Source organism: Triturus cristatus, chromosome 7, assembly GCF_964204655.1.
Source record: "Triturus cristatus chromosome 7, aTriCri1.1, whole genome shotgun sequence".
In the NCBI taxonomy this organism is placed as follows: domain Eukaryota; kingdom Metazoa; phylum Chordata; class Amphibia; order Caudata; family Salamandridae; genus Triturus; species Triturus cristatus.
The window spans coordinates 1277981141-1278004266 of NC_140590.1; the positions used below are offsets into that span (position 1 = coordinate 1277981141).

At 45.5% G+C, this 23126-nt stretch overlaps 1 protein-coding gene across 1 annotated transcript in view; it reads left to right on the forward strand.

Annotated features, from left to right (window-relative positions):
* LOC146811823 (polymerase delta-interacting protein 2-like) overlaps positions 1–23126 on the forward strand; it is a 128988-nt gene that overhangs the window by 69330 nt on the left and 36532 nt on the right. Inside the window, exon 6 of the mRNA XM_085618816.1 lies at positions 1271–1378. Within this exon, the coding sequence (XP_085474942.1) occupies positions 1271–1378 (108 nt within the window). The remainder of the gene's footprint in view (positions 1–1270; positions 1379–23126) is intronic.

The window sequence follows — 23126 nt, forward strand, 5'->3', positions numbered from 1 at the left end:
AGCTAGGCTGTCTTTGCACCAAAAGTGCTCATCTGACTCTCTCTTGAGGTGGCCTCAAGCCCCCTTCCTTACCTTTTCTGACTAGCAAGCCTATTCTGCTCTTCAAGAAGGTCGCTCTGTCTTAGTTTTCTCTTTCCACGAGCTGATAAGGCCGAACTAGTTGAGTAAACGATGGTGTACATGAAGGATGTTTTGTAGCTCAGCTTGCACAATTTTCTAGACTTCCAGGAAGCTGCGTAATACATGTCTCCCAAACTACACTTTTCTGATTAATTTGAAAAGGGCAGACCTAGTGATGAGTGACGTCCGAGAAGAATTGGCAGATTAATTTTGTTGCACCTTCACAAAATTGTACCACACACAAATCAAATTAATGCAGATAAATGAATAACTGATGCAGTATCAAATTGTAATAAAGCAAACATTACCTTTTCCATATGTGCAATAAATACTAAATGTAACACATGTATAAATGAAAAATGAGCACTCAAGTACAAGAATATACAAAATGCAATGGGGGCACATAAGCAGAAAATGCAAAGATCACATCAGTTCTTCTACAGAGTGCTAACTGGACAACCCAAGTTGACCTTCTATTCCCGCCGGCTTCAAAGCTGAACTTCCTTGCTCTCCTGACCTCGAACCTGTGCTAACCACCCTGGGTAAAAACTTTGAGGTGACAAGAACAGACTTCTTGAAAGCCTAAGTCCTCCACGCACTACTTCTGAACACACACGCATTCACAAATACCATACTAATACCATAACTAAAAATGAAAAGGATTGGTATAGTCTAACTGCAGCCCACTTGGATACATTCACCTGGTTATATTACCCTTTTTGCATGCTACGGAATCTTCAATTTGAGCAGCCAACAGAGCGACACAGTAGCTCAATACAAAAATGCATAACATTACTTAATGTTATTTTAGGCAGTGCTGTGTGTTACCCATGTCTGTCTGTGAATCTGTCCTTGACCTTTTTCTATGAGGACTGGAGACAGGATCCTGAGAATATTTATGTCAACCCCATGATGGAAATGGATGTCTTTGTACTTCTCTAACAGGTCGACAGACGTTTTCATACCTTTTCATTTTTACAACTGTGGATGTACTTTTGCCTGTGATCTGTATGTCTTAATTCTGTTTTTTACTGTGGAAGTGATGCTTTCAGTCTGTTTTGGAGATGCACTCTCCCCCCACCTGCCTACTGCTGCCCACTTTTTTTTGCCTCCTACCCTGCTCATGTTTAACTCCTTTTTTTTTCCTCAGGCCTGGACTATGTAAGCCATGAAGACATCCTTCCCTACAGTTCCAGTGACCAGGGCCCCATTCAGCATGAGCTGTTCAATAGGTTTTTCGCATATAACTCTGAGAACGGTAAGATTTTTTTCTCATCCCTTGTAACACCACGGCATTCCTAGCATTTGCACCCATCCCCCTTAAAATGCTGTATACTGTTTTATTGGGAGTCAAAACCTTTACTTTGACCAGAAGCTACACCATATAAGCACACTTTGTTTCTCTGTTTGTGAGTATGGATGATGGTTGTGCCTTCTGGCATCTCAGTTGTAATGCTTTAATTGAGTTGATAAGTTTTCTCCTCCAGGCCAGTCTAGAAATAGATATTCTAATGCACTCCATGCTTCATACTTCTCTTCTGGTTACAAAGGGTCCGAAATCTTTGTTCGGTTATGGAAACGTCCTTACCAGCCCAGTCACACTTTATCCTATATATATATATATATATATATATATATATATATATATATATATATATATATATATATATATATATATATATATATATATATATATATATATATATTCCTCCAATTCGCTCCTGCTGCTTTGAAGAAGCACTCGACAGTCAGGTAAGTGAATGGACACTTTATTGCATAGATGAAGATGGCATTTCACTCGTTATGTTCAATCCTGTAGCCTACGCGTTTCGGAGCTGTGCGCTCCTTCTTGGGCTGTTGGTGAGTGCGGGATCAGCTGCTGCCAAAAATGTCCTGTGATTCACTGTGTCTTTCGTAGTGAATGAATGAGTCTCGTTTTCATAGTGAGTGAGTCTCGTTTCCGCTATAGTAGCGCTGTGAATCTTGGGACTTGTATTCTTTGCGTGCCGCTTTTCACCCACAGTGGGTCCCATACTTGTCCAACTATTGAAAGGGGGGAGGGAGCAGAGGTTCAGTACTAATCCTCTGCAATCAGGCGCTCCAGTGCGTCCCGGGTGAACAATGTCATCCTCATTAGTATACTGCCCCTGCTGCGCCGGCTAAAACGAGGAAGATTCCTGTTTTCACGGCCCCAGACTTGGTCGGCGCCTGCCTTTTTCATTCTGGTGGTGCTTCTTCTACGACCGAAGCCGTCGTATAACATCTTCCTCCAATTCGCTCCTGCTGCTTTGAAGAAGCACTCGACAGTCAGGTAAGTGAATGGACACTTTATTGCATAGATGAAGATGGCATTTCACTCGTTATGTTCAATCCTGTAGCCTACGCGTTTCGGAGCTGTGCGCTCCTTCTTCTTGGGCTGTTGGTGAGTGCGGGATCAGCTGCTGCCAAAAATGTCCTGTGATTCACTGTGTCTTTCGTAGTGAATGAATGAGTCTCGTTTTCATAGTGAGTGAGTCTCGTTTCCGCTATAGTAGCGCTGTGAATCTTGGGACTTGTATTCTTTGCGTGCCGCTTTTCACCCACAGTGGGTCCCATACTTGTCCAACTATTGAAAGGGGGGAGGGAGCAGAGGTTCAGTACTAATCCTCTGCAATCAGGCGCTCCAGTGCGCCCCGGGTGAACAATGTCATCCTCATTAGTATACTGCCCCTGCTGCGCCGGCTAAAACGAGGAAGATTCCTGTTTTCACGGCCCCAGACTTGGTCGGCTCCCGCCTTTTTCATTCTGGTGGTGCTTCTTCTACGACCGAAGCCGTCGTATAACATCTTCCTCCAATTCGCTCCTGCTGCTTTGAAGAAGCACTCGACAGTCAGGTAAGTGAATGGACACTTTATGCTCCCTCCCCCCTTTCAATAGTTGGACAAGTATGGGACCCACTGTGGGTGAAAAGCGGCACGCAAAGAATACAAGTCCCAAGATTCACAGCGCTACTATAGCGGAAACGAGACTCACTCACTATGAAAACGAGACTCATTCATTCACTACGAAAGACACAGTGAATCACAGGACATTTTTGGCAGCAGCTGATCCCGCACTCACCAACAGCCCAAGAAGAAGGAGCGCACAGCTCCGAAACGCGTAGGCTACAGGATTGAACATAACGAGTGAAATGCCATCTTCATCTATGCAATAAAAGTGTCCATTCACTTACCTGACTGTCGAGTGCTTCTTCAAAGCAGCAGGAGCGAATTGGAGGAATATATATGTATATGTATATATATATATATATATATCTCCACTGCTTTCCGTTACTCTTACTCCGTCGACTCTGCCCACTTCTGGCGCCGGCCCCCAACAGTACAGACACGGACCTCAATCTTGGTGCAATTTCTTTATTTAAAAATCTTGCGTGCTAGTCGCCATAACGTTTCGGCTCCACCTGAGCCTTGTTCACATGACAACGTGAATATCGTAGACACACCCTTTTGTAGGCGAAACGCACTCTGCACGTGATACCGGTAAAATCACATAGACCTAATGGAAAGACTATGCATGTCAAGCAACTACCATATACAATGCCTTAACCTTTGCACAATGTGTACAGTAGGTCTTAATGTTGCAAATGAATACCATCATTGATTCAAGTTACTAATGCAAGCTTCAATAGTGTATAGCTGAATCTAAAACACAAAAATGCCAACATATTCTTTTTACATGTTTACAAATTTTGGCTTTTGTCTGTGCATTGCAATCAAAACAGCATTTGCGTTTACACTTCCAAGCATCCTACATCTTTCCAATTACTCAATCTAGATATAATGGGTTAAATCCCTAAATATTCCAACTCATTTAACCAGTGTCACAGTTTTTGTCGCTACCCTCTGCAGCTGTGTAACCAAAGTGGAGTGTAATAAAGTGCAATGTGCATATAAAGTGTAATAGCAATAAATATAATAATCAGAAGAAAAATTGTTTTAAAAACAAAATAGCAGCAGTTCCGTGTTAGCAAACACATGTAATGGGCAGACTGGGCCCAGTCATACTCAAAATCTGATCCTTGGAGCTAACAGTGATTAATAAACGGCCATGGTGGGTATTTCATATTATTAAGATGTACTTACTAGAAATCCCTAGTCGTTAAATGAGTAATCAAATACGAAGCCAATTTCAAGGTCCCGCTAAATAAAGTGCAAACTAGTTTTAAAGTGCAGAAGTGTCTGGGTTTAGAATATATCACGAATTTGAGTTACATCCCGATATGTAGATACATATATAGATCATAGGAGTCCACAACAATAAAACTTAATACTGGTGCTCATTACTCACTATAAAATAATAAATAGTACATAAGATAAAATATCAAACTCAACGTGATAAAAACCCTTATAAACTCTTTTGCTAAAACCAATTTCATCAAAGTACAGGAGATTGCAGTTACCATCCAATATACAGTTCAAAATTACTACGTGCAAAGTACAGATGGGCATCAAATACTAACCTAGAGCAGTATGCAGATCCTCTGTAACATTAAGCCCACCCGGAAATTTAGAGTCTAGGCGGAGTATATACTTGGTTTCTAATCTGCGAAGCGTTGCTTCCCTATTACCTCCACGCCTGCTCGCTGGTACAGCATCAATAACAAAGAATGTCAATTCCCTGTTATTGCTATGATGTACCTCCTTGAAATGGCGAGCCACCGGGTATGTATTGTCCTGGTTCGAAATTGCCCTTAGGTGTTGCAGGATGCGTTTATGTACTTCTAACTTGGTGCTGCCCACATATCTAAGTGCACAAGGGCATTGGAGCACATAAATAGCAAATTCTGTTTTGCAAGTTAATACCTTTTCTATTTTGTGATTCCTGTCACTAAACCCATCTTTATAAGTTTTGGTATTAACCCCATGTGTACATGCTTTGCATACTTTACATCTGAAAAATCCACCATTGATTTGCAACCATGTGGTCTTTTCTATGGTTTCTGGATTTGTATTGATGAGGCAGTCCCTCATTGAGGGAGCACGACTAAAAGTGAGGGTAGCCCTGCATGGCAATTTCGGTCCCAAAATGGGATCACTCTTCAACGTAGGCCAATTGCGATTCAAAATACGGTACAATTCTCTGTTGTTTATTGTATCCCGTTATGATTCTGAACTTGTTAGGTCTTTCAGCAACCTTATCAGAGACCGGATTACTGGTGATGGTTTGACCATACTTATCCAATAAATCCTGTCTCTTCCTTAATCGAGATTTGGTAATTGCTTTGTCAATCATTGATTCTGAATAACCACGTTGTAAGAATCTACTCTTACTTGCTGCCTGGGCTTCACCTAATTCCACCTCATTGCTGCATACTCTACGAAGGCGCAGCATCTCCCCAAATGGTATGCTGGCAATCAGATGTTGGGGATGGGCACTGGCCGCATGGAGAATAGTATTGCCGGCCGATGCTTTTCTAAATAATCTGGTTTCAATCGCACCATTGGCAATATACACTTCCGTATCTAAAAAGGTGACACTTGTTTGACTTATGGTGACCGTAAAATTGAGATTAAGTGTGTTGATGTTTATAGCTCTGACAAATGCTTCAGTTGATTCCCTATCACCCTGCCATACTACAAACAAGTCATCTATAAATCGATACCAAGCAACAATATTTGTTTTCATCACCTCTTTAAACTCCGTCTTGAGGACCAGTTCCTCCCAAGCCCCCATGTGCAAACATGCATAGCTTGGAGAGAAACTGGCCCCCATAGCAACTCCTTGCAACTGACGGTATAGCAGGTTGTTGTACATAAAAACATTGTTATTCAGACAAATATTAAGCATTTCCAACAGCATAGCAGTGTGATTCTTAAATTGTTCCTCCCGTTTGGATAAATAATATACTACTGCTGCTGTGCCGTCCTCATGAAGTATGCTTGTATATAGTGATGAGACATCCAACGCTAGCATCCAATAGTCTTCCTTCCACTCAACCGCTTGTAACTTGTACAAGAAATCCCCAGTGTCCTGAACATAAGACTCCAGTGACTTTACAGCTCCCTGCAAAAAATAGTCTATATAGACTGATGTTTTTTCCAGTAACCCACCCCTAGCAGAGATAATAGGCCTGCCCGGGGGGTTCTCCATGTCTTTGTGGACTTTAGGGATAAAATAAATGAATGGAATTGTTGGATGATCATGCCTCAAAAATTTGTATTCGTCGTCAGTCAACATTGCCTTGTTTCTCCATTTAGATAATTTTTTATGGTATTCGGCTTGCATCGTTTTTACCTTAGATACATTGCTTCGTTCATAATGCTCTCTATTGTTGAGCTGGGAATAGGCCTCTTTGTCATACATTGTCTTGGTCATAAGTACGATGTTGCCACCTTTATCACTGCCCCGTACTATGGTTTTCATATCCTTACTCAATTTGTGGATCAATGACTCATATTGTTTGTTCCTCATATCAAATCTAGGTTTCTTGTGACTGTTTTTCTTATGTAACTCTTTGATCTGAGAGATTACATTCTCGTTGAATATATCTATAGAGTCCCGTATCAATATTGGGATGAAAGTTGAAGTAGGTTTAAATGGTGTAGCTGGTGATATTTGTTTTGTAGTATCCTTGCTGCTTGTACCACCTGCTCCTGCGGATAGGATCGCTGTGGAATCCGAACCTTCTATCATCCACAGATCAACAATGCCGCTGGGTATAATCGTCCCTGATGCTGTAACATCATCTGGACTATCGGGTGTTGTTGTAACCGCCAGATTTTTACTTTTCATTAGATAGAACTTGCGGTGTTTCAACTTGCGCACAGCATAATATATATATCAAATCTTGTATTTGTGTAGTTCATATTTGTCTGTGGGGCATAGGAGAGGCAGAGTTTTAAAATATTCTCCTCTTCCTCAGTGAGTGTTATAGTGGTCAGATTGATTATTGAGGTTTCATCGGTTGTTGGATTTATTAGTTTTTGGCTTTCCATTGTCCCCTGCCTCTCTTCTTGTAGGAGATATATATATATATATATATCTCCATCCATCCATCCATCCATCCATCCTACTGGCGGTCGCCAGTAGGTAGTTATAGTTAGGACCACGTTTCCATAGGAAATCCGCAACATTCTATTTTGAATAACTTTGGCGCCGGTCGACGAATCCTCGCGAATTTTTCAAAATAGGTGGGGCGCTACGCTCCGCTCCTACCCTGAAAGTCTCGGGGGGATTCGTCAAGCGGGGGCTGAAATAAAAGGGGGGTCCCAAAACGCGTTTTTCCCATGCATTTTTCCATAGGACCTTTAGACAGGGCTACAGCCCGAACGGCTGAACAGAATTTAATGAAATTTGGCAGAGAGGTAGTCCCCAGGTCAAGGAAGTGCCTTTTGTAGGTTTGGTGTAAATCTGTTCAGTAGATTCTGAGAAAATAGCCTTTAAATCAATATATATATCTGTGGCAGCTTACGGTGCGCTTACCGTACGCGTACTGTGGCGTGCGCGAGCGCGATTCTGATTGGCTCTTAGATCTTAGTAAACATTCGAATCGGTCGAAACCAGGAAGCGGCGGCCGCCATTTTCTCTCTCGCTTCCTGAGTTGGGCAGCAAAAACGAACCCCAAAAATGTGTAAAGAGGCAGTTTCATGAGATCCTAACCACCCAGCATTGATACAGGGGTCCCCAAACCACCCCCAAGCCCAAAAAATAAATAATTTTTTTTTTCCGGAAAATCGCCGATTACGCTTACCGTACGCGTACGGTAAAAAATTGTAAAAAAAAAAAAAAATTAGCCACATTCTCCCCACCCCGTGTGCAAATGGTGCCCGAAGGGCACCATTTGTGTATGGCATAAAACATGTAAGAAGTTAACAAAGAATACATTTCACAAAGATGCGCAAAATATGTCCCCCATGTGCGCACGGTGCGCGAAGCGCATCGTGCGTACATGGCCCATCCCGCTTAACGTGGACACTGCGTGCACGGCACTAACTGCGTAAAGTGGGCGCGCGGTGCGCGAAGCACACCGCGTGCTCACTGTGCGCGCACGGTGCGCGAAGCGCACCGTGCGCGCACGGAACGAACTGCGTTAACTGGGCGCGCACGCCACGAATGGCGTAAAGTAACTTAGCATTTAAAAAACCTTGCAAATTCACTGAAAAAACCATAGGTTTCACACATGTTATAGTTAGCTGGACATTTTACTGATAAAAAACCAATGAAATTCCCCCGTTATAGTTACTGCAGGCAACTAGAACTCACGCGACCGCAATCTTCTGCTGATGACATATGTGTCTTTATGAAAAAAAAATATTTGTAATATATGTAAAGCTAAAATTTAATGGAAGAAGACATGGGCAAATAAGTGTCTAAATACAGTATTAGCATCAGCAGAGGATTGCGGTCGCGTGAGTTATAGTTACCTGCAGTAACTGTACTATAACGGGGGAATTTCATTGGTTTTTTATCAGTAAAATGTCCAGCTAACTATAACATGTGTGAAACCTATTGTCACACATTTTTTTTCTCTGACAGCAAAGTGAGATGGGTTTGTAAACCCCAAACCCAATGTGAAAAAAAATTACAAATAAGTAGCAATTCATCAGAAGACCTAGCCTGACATTTGACCTTTGTCTTTGAAGCGCAGCAAAAGTGTCTAGATAAATACAGAATTTAAAGGCATCATAATTTATTGCTTGGACTTTCGTGACTCAACAAAAATCTGCTTGAAACCCACCATGGGTTGCAACCCACAATTTGGGGAACACTGACTGAGAGGCAATGTATAAAATATTCATGCAGCCCTCAAACAGTAATAAAGTGAAGTCCCAACACAAGAAAAATCCCAAACGAAATAAAAGGAAATAGAGTCAATTTAAATAAATAAATTGACACCAAAATGACAAAAATCGAATCAGTAGAACCGGAGATATGAGTTTTCAGAATTTACCGTGAAAATAGTGAAGAGAAAAGTACCACAAAGGACCACTCGCGGTTATCCGGTCACGCTAGACTGGGAGAAAGTCACAAGTTCAGGCCGACCATTATGGAGCCCAGGTCGGATACAGGGACCAGGTTAGTCCTGATGAAGAGTTACTTTATCAAGACCGACGCAAAGGGCGCTTTTTGCAGTTGCTGGGGCTTCGGGGAGGAGACCGTCTATGCGAGGAGCAGGTCAAGCGTCCACAGTATTTGCTGTGGCCCGAAGAGCCGGTTGTGCGTCACGGATGGTCTTTGCTGTGGCCCGAAGAGTCTGTTGTCGCTGGAGCTTCATGTTGTCGATCATCGAGGGCTATTGTTGTGAAGTATAGGTCTTGGTTTGACAGTCGTCGCCTGTTGCATGAAGAGAAGGTCCCGCTGGAGCTTCGCATTGGCGGTCGTCTTGGGCAGTTAATTCTTGATGCGAAGAGGTCACTACCCAGTCGCGTGGAGCTCAAAACATCTGTATCTTCACCTTCTTTGCAGACATTCACATTGATGCCAGCCAAGGGCCCAGGGCTTGAGGGGGTGGGGCGGAGGGGAGCACCTCTTAGGTTTCGGGGCTCACTACTGCACAGGCTAACAGCTTGGCTCAGGGAGGTTCAGTTGGTGCCTGTCTTCTGGGCAGTTGCAGGGAGGCCTCTGAAAACTTGTTGTGTCCCTGAACTCACACAGGAAATCAGCCAGCTGACCAAGGAGTCACTCTGGGTAGCCTGGGTTCTAGGCAAGCGGGTCCGATATTCCAGTCAGCAGGGAAGTCCCTGTTGCGCAGGCAGCAGGGCATTCTTTCTAAATCTTTCACAGGTACAGGGGGGCTCTGCTGAGAGGTTCTGAAGGCCCAACTTTTGTACCTGGTGTCAGCCTTTGTGTAGAGGAATTCCCTGACCTGACTAAACCTGGTTCTGGTCAGTTCTTCCCCTTGGCTCCAAACTGTCCAGGGTGACAAAGGCAATGGCAGGCCTATGTCAAGTTCTTTTGCATGTACTGAAGATAGGTCCCTTTTGAAATGTAATCAGGGCAGTGTGCAACTCCTCCCCAGCCATCCTGTCAGGAATATCCTCTCCCCTCCCACCTAAGCTTACTTTGCATCACTGTGTGGAAGCAATATACACCCCACAACAGCAGAACCAGTCAGTCATGTGACCCAGAACACTGGCTGAAAGATGCAGTTGGTTTAGGCAGAAAAATGGCAACTTTCTAAATGTCACAATCAAACGAAGGAAAAATAAAAGCGGGTGGGCTATATTTCACGAGGTCCAGTATACAAGCCCTGAAATAGTTATACGAGAAGGGTATACAGTTCCTCTAGTTGTACAAGAGTGTGAAGAGTACACTCATCCTTGGAATCAAGACAAGGTGGGGAGCAATGTCTAGTTGGCCTGAAAGTGTACTAGTATGTGCAGGGTGGGGGAACCCACATTGGTGGAACTAAAATCCTCACACACCCAGCAAGCTAGGTGTCATGCTTCATCATCTGGGTTTTGCTCCTCGTCGGGTCGGCGCTGCAATTCCCGACGGGCACCCAAAGATGGGGCTCTTTAGCGGAGATCTTTTGTTCCTTGCCGAAGGTGAGTGCAAGTGAGGGCCAGGTAGGTGTAGATGTTAGTGAGTGTGTTTTAAAATGGGGTTGGTTAGTCTGAATAATGGATTTTATTCGGTCAGTAAACCACCCTATTAAAAACGAAGTGAGAGGCGGTGGTCTTGACTAAGTGGGTCAGAGACTACTCTGCTCTGCTCAGGTGGTCAACATGTTTCATGCCTCAAGGTCAGGGGGATCCAGCGGCAATTCATCAGGACCGGTGAAATAAACTATCTACAAGATTGTGAGGGTGCGTAGCTAATTGTTTACAGTGGTGTCTGGATAAAAACTACCCTAGGGAAGTGTCAGAAAAACTAAACACTTCCGTTATGGATTGGCCTAGAGGAAAAGGAAAGAAGAAGCAAAACAGGCCAACAAAGTACGTTAAAAACACACTTAGTCATATATATACAATTCGTAGTATGGAGCCAAGGACTCCTCATATGCATGTCCACTATAAAAGCAATTGCGCTAAACAGGAGTGATCATGCATAGGTGGATGCATTGTGCAGGTGCGTGTCAAGTGATAAACATCCGAACCACTCAGATTCTTACGTTATGAGGTCTGGTTATGCTCACCTAACGTTATAGAAAGTGCCGCTCCAGTCGGTACATGGCGAGCCTCTTGGGGTGGCGTGTTAGCCTACTGTAAATAATAGTACAATAGTGAAAAAGCAAGAGGCTCACACAGGTAGGTGTGCCCGAGTAACACACTCACTGGTGCTATGTCTAATCAGGGCAAGGTTAGCAAGGTCCCCCGGGAAAAAGGTGATCGGAAAACCGCCGCCCGAGGAGCGACCCGACCCCCGGCCCCGAGCGTCTCGCAAGGGAGGACACGAGGAAGCCTAAGGATCGGTCCGCTGCCACAGCCGCGGTCAGCCGTCTACCGAAATAAAGGGGATCTCTGCTCGTTCAGTCTAGCGGTAAAAACGGGAAGCAACTACTTACAGTTCTGTCGCCCAAGGGTGGTTTGTAGACCTACCCCGCTCCGCCGAAACCCGGGAAGTGTGGTTTGCTTCCCGCTGATCAGTTAAAAACCAATCCGGTCAGGTGTAGGCGAGTTCTGATTGGGCATTTGAAAGCTGACGAATTAGTTCGGAAAACAGCCTCGTCTTCATAGGGTGACTACGGGCACCATCTTGGAATGGGGTATTATGCTAGGTAACAGATGGTGTAAGTATATCAAGGAGGTCAGAGGGTTCTTAGAAGTAATCAGTGAGCTTCATAAAGTACTCATCTGATGTCTCCCTGTCAAAGCCTGGAAAGGTCACGCATTGTATGTATAATGTCATGAATTGGAAATCATATATATATACACTACGGGCGCCATCTTGGAATGGGGTATTATGCTAAGTAACAGATGGTGTAAGTATATCTAAGAGGTCAGAGGGTTCTTAGAAGTGATCAGTGAGCTTCATAAAGTACTCATCTGAAGTCTCTCTGTCAAAGCCTCGAAAGGTCACGCATGGTATGTATAATGTCATGAATTGGAAATCATATATATATACATATATGAATGCATAATTGGCGTTAAAACAGGCATAGCGGGAGGCTTCGAAATGTCAGTGTATGTCAGTGATATCTTATAAGGGTTACAGGGTATGTCCGATCGCTATCAGTAATGTAAATCAGAGCCCCTCCCCTGTGTCCTTCGTCAGGACAGGATTAGTGCTTAAACTCGGGCATGTATCCAGATCTCAATGTGTCAAAGTACCCCATGGTATGTCGTCATTCAGACCTCGTGTGTCAGATGCCAATTTGTGTACCCATCTTTGTTCTAATCTGAACAGTGCTTGTGATGTCATGCCTGGATGTGATTCAAGAACGACCCATCTTAAAGAGTCTGCTGTGTGGTGGAGACTTTTAAAATGGCAGTACAGTTTTGTGGTCTCCTTTAAGCATCTGATGTTGCTTTTGTGCTCTGTGATGCGTGTCTTAATGGGCCGTGTCGTCATCCCTATGTAATTCAATGTACAAGGGCACTGTAACAGATAGATACAATTCTTAGAGTTACAATTTGTATGACGTACCAATATCCAGGTTAAGCTATCGGACAGAGTCACTTCCTTTGTGGTCATCGTCTGTTTGCAGGATGTGCAATTTCCACAAGGGAAATGTCCAGTGACTGGTGGAAGCCCCCATAGAGTGACCTGGGGATTCTGCGCTGCTTTTTTAGGTCTAGTGTGGATCAAAATGTCTTTAAGGTTTTGCGTTCTTTTAAAGGCAAACCTGGGTTGGGGTAGAGACAGGTTCCCAGCAGCTAAAATGCCCCAATGTTTCTTAATTACTTTTTTCATGTTGTTAGAGGACGGGGTGAACGAAGTGACACATGTCAAGGTTTCAGTTTGTTCCCGGGCCTTGGTCTCAAGTAAAACCTCTCTGGGGTTGTTCCTAGCACGTTTCATGGCTTTTGTGATGGTAACGGTGGGGTACCCTCTCTCTTTTAAATTGTTTGCCAGAATGTCTGCCTCTTTTTTGTAGTCCGACACAGAACTGCAATTTCTCCTCACACGGAGAAACTGGCCAAAAGGAAGGTTGTCCCTCAGTGCTTTGGGGTGGTGACTACTATACAGCAACAGGCTGTTCCTGTCTGTTGGTTTTTTGTAGAGGCTAGTTGTCAACACCCCGGACTCTAATCTGATGTCTAGGTCCAAGAAGGCAATGTGGGATGGAGAGATGTGGTTGGTAAATTTTAAATAGGGGTTCTGGGTATTGATCCATCGACAGAACTCTTCACATCTGCTCAAAGACCCCTTCCACAGGATGAGGATGTCGTCAATAAAACGCCTCCACATAATCAGACTCTCGTCAAAGGGGTTGGTAGGGCTCTGAATGATCTCTTCCTCGAAAGCTGCCATGTAGAGGCAGGCTAGACTAGGGGCAAATGTGCTGCCCATAGAAGTCCCTTGGCATTGGTGGAACAGTTCGTTCCTGAATTCAAAGAAATTCTCCGTTAATGCTAGGGATGCTAGGTCCATAATAAAAGACACAGGAGTGGGTGATGTCCAGTCTTCCTTACGAAGGGCCTCTTCGATCACAGTTAGGGTGGCTTGTTGTGGGATATTTGTGTATAACGCCTCCACGTCTAAGGTGACCAGGAGGCTGATCTCCCCATTAGGTGCAAACCCTTCTACTGTTCTTAGGATGTCACTGGTATCTTTGATATAAGACGGTATTCTTTGGACCAGGGGTTGTAAGAAGTGATCCACAAATCTGGACAGTGGCTCTAGGACGGAGCCGATCCCGGACACAATAGGCCTACCTGGGGTCGGAAAGGTTCCCTTATGGACTTTTGGCAAAGTGTAAAAGTATGGTGTTACAGGATTCCGTGTATTAAGGTAATCGGCCTCTTTCTTTGTGATCCACCCATTGGTCTCAGCCTCCAGGGTCAGGCTATTGATGGCGTCCTTCAACCTAGGAGTGGGGTCTAAAGTGATAGGTGTATAGTATTTCCGATCACCTAGTTGTCTCCGACACTCTCTCTCGTAGTCAAGGGTGGACTGGATGACTGTAGCCCCACCCTTGTCTGCTTGTTTGATTGTGATTGAGTGGTCGTCAGCCAGGGCCCTGGCTGCATTCATTTCCTCTTTTGAGAGATTATAGAAAGTGTTGGACCTGTCTCGTGTCACGGCAAGATCTTTGAGTATCGCTTTTTCAAAGGTTAGGACTTCTGGGGGAACCATACCAGCGCTGGGGGTAAAGTTTGATGGATTATGCAGTCCAGTGTCTGTGTGTTCTGTATCTATAACAGATTTGTTGTGAAAGAAGGCTTTTAGGCGAATCTTTCTAAAGAAACTATGCAGTTCGCATGCTTCCCTGAATTTGTCAATCTTAGGTGTGGGTACAAAACCTAGTCCTTTGCGAATCACTCGCAGTTCAATGTTGTTGAGTGGTCTTTCAGAAAGGTTGATTACTAGGTCCTTTTGCCCCTGCGTTGGCTCCGGGTCTCCATCGGGGGCTGGACTTGGTCCTGCCACTGGACATGCTGTGTTCCTCGCCTTCGCCCTCTTCCTCTGCCCCATCCAGGCATGACATCACAAGCACTGTTCAGATTAGAACAAAGATGGGTACACAAATTGGCATCTGACACACGAGGTCTGAATGACGACATACCATGGGGTACTTTGACACATTGAGATCTGGATACATGCCCGAGTTTAAGCACTAATCCTGTCCTGACGAAGGACACAGGGGAGGGGCTCTGATTTACATTACTGATAGCGATCGGACATACCCTGTAACCCTTATAAGATATCACTGACATACACTGACATTTCGAAGCCTCCCGCTATGCCTGTTTTAACGCCAATTATGCATTCATATATGTATATATATATGATTTCCAATTCATGACATTATACATACCATGCGTGACCTTTCGAGGCTTTGACAGAGAGACTTCAGATGAGTACTTTATGAAGCTCACTGATCACTTCTAAGAACCCTCTGACCTCTTAGATATACTTACACCATCTGTTACTTAGCATAATACCCCATTCCAAGATGGCGCCCGTAGTGTATATATATATGATTTCCAATTCATGACATTATACATACAATGCGTGACCTTTCCAGGCTTTGACAGGGAGACATCAGATGAGTACTTTATGAAGCTCACTGATTACTTCTAAGAACCCTCTGACCTCTTATATATACTTACACCATCTGTTACCTAGCATAATACCCCATTCCAAGATGGCGCCCGTAGTCACCCTATGAAGACGAGGCTGTTTTCCGAACTAATTCGTCAGCTTTCAAATGCCCAATCAGAACTCGCCTACACCTGACCGGATTGGTTTTTAACTGATCAGCGGGAAGCAAACCACACTTCCCGGTTTCGGCGGAGCGGGGTAGGTCTACAAACCACCCTTGGGCGACAGAACTGTAAGTAGTTGCTTCCCGTTTTTACCGCTAGACTGAACGAGCAGAGATCCCCTTTATTTCGGTAGACGGCTGACCGCAGCTGTGGCAGCGGACCGATCCTTAGGCTTCCTCGTGTCCTCCCTTGCGAGACGCTCGGGCCGGGGGTCGGGTCGCTCCTCGGGCGGCGGTTTTCCGATCACCTTTTTCCCGGGGGACCTTGCTAACCTTGCCCTGATTAGACCTAGCACCAGTGAGTGTGTTACTCGGGCACACCTACCTGTGTGAGCCTCTTGCTTTTTCACTATTGTACTATTATTTACAGTAGGCTAACACGCCACCCCAAGAGGCTCGCCATGTACCGACTGGAGCGGCACTTTCTATAACGTTAGGTGAGCATAACCAGACCTCATAACGTAAGAATCTGAGTGGTTCGGATGTTTATCACTTGACACGCACCTGCACAATGCATCCACCTATGCATGATCACTCCTGTTTAGCGCAATTGCTTTTATAGTGGACATGCATATGAGGAGTCCTTGGCTCCATACTACGAATTGTATATATATGACTAAGTGTGTTTTTAACGTACTTTGTTGGCCTGTTTTGCTTCTTCTTTCCTTTTCCTCTAGGCCAATCCATAACGGAAGTGTTTAGTTTTTCTGACACTTCCCTAGGGTAGTTTTTATCCAGACACCATTGTAAACAATTAGCTACGCACCCTCACAATCTTGTAGATAGTTTATTTCACCGGTCCTGATGAATTGCCGCTGGATCCCCCTGACCTTGAGGCATGAAACATGTTGACCACCTGAGCAGAGCAGAGTAGTCTCTGACCCACTTAGTCAAGACCACCGCCTCTCACTTCGTTTTTAATAGGGTGGTTTACTGACCGAATAAAATCCATTATTCAGACTAACCAACCCCATTTTAAAACACACTCACTAACATCTACACCTACCTGGCCCTCACTTGCACTCACCTTCGGCAAGGAACAAAAGATCTCCGCTAAAGAGCCCCATCTTTGGGTGCCCGTCGGGAATTGCAGCGCCGACCCGACGAGGAGCAAAACCCAGATGATGAAGCATGACACCTAGCTTGCTGGGTGTGTGAGGGTTTTAGTTCCACCAATGTGGGTTCCCCCACCCTGCACATACTAGTACACTTTCAGGCCAACTAGACATTGCTCCCCACCTTGTCTTGATTCCAAGGATGAGTGTACTCTTCACACTCTTGTACAACTAGAGGAACTGTATACCCTTCTCGTATAACTTTCTAAATATAGCATTTTCTGAATAGTAATTTAAAATCCAGCTTTACCACTAAAGAGGATTTTGAATTACAATTTGTGTGTACATCTCCATTTAATAGGGAGGTGCATTTTAATCACCTAGTGATCCAGTCTGATTGCTTTTCCTCCACTTTGCCTGCCAGGAAACCTACAGTTTGATAGTCCGGAGGTCTACAGAGCCAAACTCTTCAGTAATTGGGTATGGGATATTTTTAAACAACATATTTTTCCAAACATTGATCTTCATCCCTGAACATTACCAGAAAACCTTGGATTTACAATATTGTGGCCAGAGAGCTGGAGAAGTTTGTGAAGCAACCATCTTCATGCCCTGACCCTGTCCCATAGGTAATCTCTGCAGTGATGGAGGGTTTCTGATGTGTATTTGAATTCCCATGCTTCTACCTTTTAAAGTACCTCCCCAATTGCTCCTCTATATCCTTCTGGAGACTAACCCTAGCTAAGAAAATGATGTCCGTTCTTCCTTTGGTATAGAGCAGCCGCATATCTCCATCTGTTCAACATAACTCCCTTACTTTCCACAATATGTTACCTCTAGATAAGGTGGCAGTTATTTCTTTTGCAAGAGCCTAACCAGTGGCAAGTAGACCGATGAGAGGGTCATTTAACAGCCCCATGGCCCAGCTACCTGGAACAAGATATGCGTTATGGTATCTGCTGACCCATTCCTGCTCTATGATCTGTGGAACGATGGAGGGGGGAATAGTAATATTTTTATTGATCACTCAATCTGTGATTAGTTTACAATTCTAGACTGCCACCACCAACCTAAAATCAATGCACTTCTGCTGTGAGCAGCTCTGTAGTGGTGTCCATCGCAAGTTGTGTTTGGAGCTAAAATCTTAATTTCCCCAGGCAATAAGCTTTGACAGAAAAGTGGCAGTTATTCAGACCGCATTGGAGTATCTATATACATAATCTAAACACATAATATTTGTGCTGACATTCAATATCGGCACAATATGCACTTATACTTTAGCTGATAGTTTAGATAGAAGTGGAAATATACAGACTACTCGCATGCTCTTCACAAAGTACCTTCTCTGATGTTGCATTTTGATGCCCTCTGCTTTTAATAATCCCTTCCCAGCAGTAATCGTAGGGCTGGAGTTTGGGATGGACTAGGGTTCTGCTTTGATTGATCTCCAAGGTAAGATAACTAAGCTCCTTGGCCCCGCTACTGATGCTAGAGTATACAATAGTTAGCCAGAGACCGAATGTTCCCACCAACTTTAAAAAATTTCAATCCTAATAGTTTTTTTTGTATACAAATAAAGACTAGTGCTTGGATCTGGGCGCAAAGAAAGGGGATTTAAATGTAAAATAGACTCCACCAGGACAGACCCCAGTAGAATAAGGTGCTGCCTTGCCCTAATGCTCCCTCCAGAACAAGCAGGGGATGCAGTGTCCCAACATTCATTCGCCACTTCTGTGTGTCAAGACAAGGTGAGGCAAATCCCTTCACTATCCCACCAGGATAGAAGAATTAACTCTTTCTCTTCCCGAGATAGCATGGGAACTCTGTGGTGCCCCCGCTCTCTACAAATGTTGTCTGAATTGCCCTGCACTGCAACTATTTCTGCCCAGTCAATGTTACAAACCAATATGCAAGGGCATTTACAAGTAAATCCCTTTCAGCTGGTAATGAAATAAAATCCACTTTGCTTTCTATTACAGAGAAAGTTTGCTAATGGTGCTGAGATTAACCTTTCCCTTGCATCTCATGGTACACAAATGTCCCTCAATACTAGACCCCCCCCCCCGCCCCCCCACCTGCCCAGTTACATGAGATCATTTCACTTGCGGTTGGAAAGTATCTCTTGCACGCTCTGTCTCCCTCACTCTCTGATTCTCTTCTTTTGGCTCTCACACGCTGTGTCTCACTCATTCTTGTTTTTTACACACAGTTTTACTCTCACATCGTTTTCCAAGCCCCTCCGCTTCCTGGAGTAAAGAACTGTAGAAAGTTGCAGTCACTGTATGCCTGTTGCATCTTCCTTTGAGGAGAGTTTCAAATATCGAATTGGTCGACGGAAAGATGCCGAGGTGGTGCAGATTGAGGATGAGATTGCGGCTTTAGAAGTGACCCTGGAGGAGGGGGTGGCAGCGGATACGCTGCATAATCTGAGTTTGAAGCAGTCGGAGTACAGGGATTTGGCGGAGAATGCTGCCAAGACCCTTAGCAGGGAGCAGCAGGGCCGTCTGTATGATGTTGGGGATAAGGCCGGGAAACTGCTAGCTTGGTTGTACAAAAAAGAGCGGGTCAATAGAGTGGTGCCGGAGTTAACGACGGAGGAGGGAGCGGTTGTTACTGACCCCGACGGTATAGTCCAGTGTTTCTCGGACTATTTCCGCGTAGTGTACACCTCGGTTTCGGACAGGCCGACTGCCGACTCGTGTGACCTCTTGCGTGATATTGCTCTGCCCTGCCTCTCTGACGTAGATAGGGACGACCTGGATGGTGATATAACGGTTGATGAAGTGGCGGGTGCTATTCGGGCGTTGAACTCGGGTAAGGCCTCCGGTCCGAACGGTTTGCCTATCGAATTGTACAAGCTTTGTCCGGATAAGATCGCTCCTCACCTGCGCGCCATGTTCGTGGAGGCGCGGGTGAACGGGTATCTGCCGCTTGATCAACGACTGGCAACCATAGTGGTGATGCATAAGGACGGTAAGCCTCGGGACAAGTGTAGTTCCTACCGGCCGATATCGCTTCTTAATGCTGAGCCGAAAATCCTCGCTAAGATCCTGGCGAACCGCTTGGTCTGGGTGCTTGAGGACTTGATCCACCCGGACCAATCGGGCTTCATTCCGCATCGCAACACTGCATTGAACCTTAGGCGCCTCCATGGTGTGATTGCTAGGGTGGACACGCTGCGGGAGCCGGCTATTGTGGCGTCTCTTGACGCCACGATGGCGTTTGACACGGTGGAGTGGGCATACCTGTGGGTGGTACTAGCCAAGTTCGGCTTTGGACCTGGATTTGTTGACTGGGTGAGGTTGCTTTATGAGGGTCCCCTCGCTAGTGTTGTGGTAAACGGGAGGGCTTCCAGGCCGTTTCCTCTTGGGAGGGGCAACCGGCAGGGTTGCCCCCTGTCGCCTTTGTTGTTCGCCCTTGCTCTTGAACCGCTTGCAGCGTGGATACGATGGCATCCGAGTATACGTGGCCTCCGATGGTCGCCCGACTATGAGGATCGTATCTCACTTTACGCCGACGACATCCTATTATACCTCGCCTCGCCCCAGAAGTCTCTCATAGTGGTTTGCGACGTCTTGACTTCTTTTGGTAGGAACTCGGGCCTTGTTATCAACTGGGGTAAGTCATATCTGTATGTACTGTGTGGCGATGTTCCGCCTGTCCCCCGAAACTGTTCGATCCAGATCGCCCAGCAGGGCTTCCGGTATCTGGGGATCTACATCTCCACTGACCCCATCCTGCGATATGAGAAGAATCTGCTCCCCCCCCTGGCGCGTCTGCGGCGGGATGCGGCGGGATGGCGGAGGCTGCCGCTCTCTCTCCTCGGACGCGCCGCGTTGTTTAAAATGATGTCTCTTCCCCGTTTCCTCTATGCCTTGCAGAATACTCTTGACTGGGTCCCGACTAGTTACTTTAGAGAGGTCGAAAGCCTCCAACGCTCGCTATTGTGGGATGGGCGACCGCGCATAGCGATCGCTAAGTTGACGCTTCCGTGGTACGATGGTGGTATTGCGCTTCCGGACATTCGCAGATACTACTGGGCTACCCAGTTGTGCGCGATTAATCATGGCGTCTATGGCTCGGCGTTGAGCCCCGGCATCGCTATGGATCGGTGGCTGCTGCGTGGCGGTAATTACCACAGAGCCTTGTACTTGAAGTCGTTGGACTTGTCCCTTACGGGGCCCACTGGGGTGGCGGTGCGGGTGTGGAAGTTGGCGACGGACTCCCTGGGTTGGAGGGGCAGACTTACCCTTGCTACCCCGCTGTTTGACTCGGATATCCTGGGGAAGCTTTGGCATACAAAAGGGTTCGAGAAATGGGATTTGATCGGAATCTCAAGGGTGGGAGACTTGCTGGCTCGGGGCAAGGTGAAGTCCTTTGAGGAGCTGCAGAAGGAGTATGAGTTGGGGAACACTGAGTTTTTCCGCTATGCCCAGGTGCGTCACGCCTTGCAGTCGGTCATTGTAGAAGGTGAGAAGGTGCCTGCGTCCTCTCCGTTGGAGGACCGAATTCTGGATGGCCATATGCCGGAGAGCACGATCTCTCTCATCTATAAGAAGCTGATTAATGTCCGGGCTGACCTTCTTCGTGGGTTGCGGGATCAATGGACTAGGGACGGCCTCGAACTGGATGATGAGGACTGGTAATATGCAGTTTCCTCTCCTAAGGAGGTTGCGATTCCGTCGCATCTGCGGCTGGTGCAGCTCAAAATACTTCGAGTCTACGTGACAGGCCCTAGGTTGGTCCGTATGGGTTTTTCTGAGCAGGGTTTATGTAAGCGAGGCTGCGGCATGGTGGGCACCTTCCTACATATCATCTGGGAATGCGGCGTGATTGTGGAGTTTTGGAGGCGAGTCCATGCAGTGATGGGGGAGGTGACGGGCATTGTCATGCAACCGGAGGCGCGGTGTTGTCTTTTGAACGTCTGGGGTCCTACCGATCTCGATGACGCACAAACTCAGTGGGTGACCCTGGGGAACATGGTGGCTAAGCGGGATATTGCGCGCCTGTGGGGCTCGGCAGTGCCTCCCGCGCTGGCAGCGTGGAAGGAAAATATGGACTGGAGCATGCTCAGGGAAAAGACGGTGTATTGTGCTAGAGGGCGCCCGCGGAAATGGCATGCAGTATGGGGGCGATGGAACCACTACAGAGGGGACATCTGTCTGCCCCCTGATCTGGATCAGCCAGAGGAGCAGCTTTCCCCTTGACATTCTTTCCGGCTATGTTCGTATTGTTGATGACTGATTGCCTGTTGTGGGTCTCTGCTTTCCCCCTCCCTCCTCTCATTATAGTGTTGTCTCTGGTAGATGAATGGGACTAACTCCCCCTGATGGGCACCCCTCATGTGCACTCGAAGCTTAACGCCTTGCAAGGGTTTGGTTTGTGTTGGTGTTTCTTTAAAATTGAACCTTTTATCTGATTCTCCTGTCGGTTCAGTGCGAATGCATTTCAATGTTGCTTCACCTAAGCTGCCGAACCTCCGGGTTGTCGGCTGAATAGCTGTGTTCCGGATAAACTGAATAAAGGTTTTAAAAAAAAAAATAAAAAATCGAATTGGTATTCACACTAATCTTCACTCTCAATCCTTCAATTCCTCTTCTACCAGTTTGAACAAAAAGTGCTCGTTGAAATTAGTGTAGGAAGCGCTCTCTTTATATAGTATATCAAAAAGAGATAACCGTGTGCATTGTCTAGTTATCCCTTTGTAAGTGTATTAACAAACTAATCTGAGCACTCAAAGGTTAAGAAAAAGTCAATATTCAATCCAACAGTAGGTGCTGTAAAGACCACTTTAATCCAATTAATCTGTTCGAGCCAAAGGAGGTGTAATCCATAAATCTTCACAAAAAACACGGGAAACATCCTTTACCACAAAGGCTTTACAACGTGTTACGTTTACTACGGTACACTTACCACATAAACGTCTTCACCACGCGTCTCATTCATCGATCGTCTTTACCACGCAAGTATCTTCATCAATCTTCATCGTCTTCTACGTTCCTGCGTCCTGCGCGTACGTCATTTGAGTAGTCCTTTTTTGATTTTTACAGTCGTTTTAGGTGTGTTTTCACGCTTGTTTCAGTTGTTGGTGGAAGGAAAGGCTGCTGGTGCAAGGCGTGCAGGTGAATATTGAATATAAATAAAAATTTTAAAAATGCAAAATGCATACGGAAAAAAAAGGGGGCTGGGGGGGGGGGGGGGGGGGGCTCCCCCCCCCCCTAAAGAAAATGTAAAAACTAAGGGAAGTGGTAACATATTGAATGCGTGGTAGAATGCTCCGAAGTGAAAAGCTGCGTGGTAATGCCACTTGCGATGTAAAATTCGCGTGGTAATGCCATGAGTGCTACTTGATTGTGATGTAAAATCATATATTAAAAAAACACAGCCAAATGAAAGTTCCAACCAAGGTAGAATTACACAACCAGGATAGAACAGTTCAGTCAACAAGTAAGTGAGTGAAAACGACTTACAGTATAACATCAGAGTGATGTGGCCAACTGATAGGCGGTCTGGCACATGTGGTATACGAAGATCTATGGATTACACCTCTTTTGGCTCGAACAGAAGAATTGGATTAAAGTGGACTTTACAGCACCTAC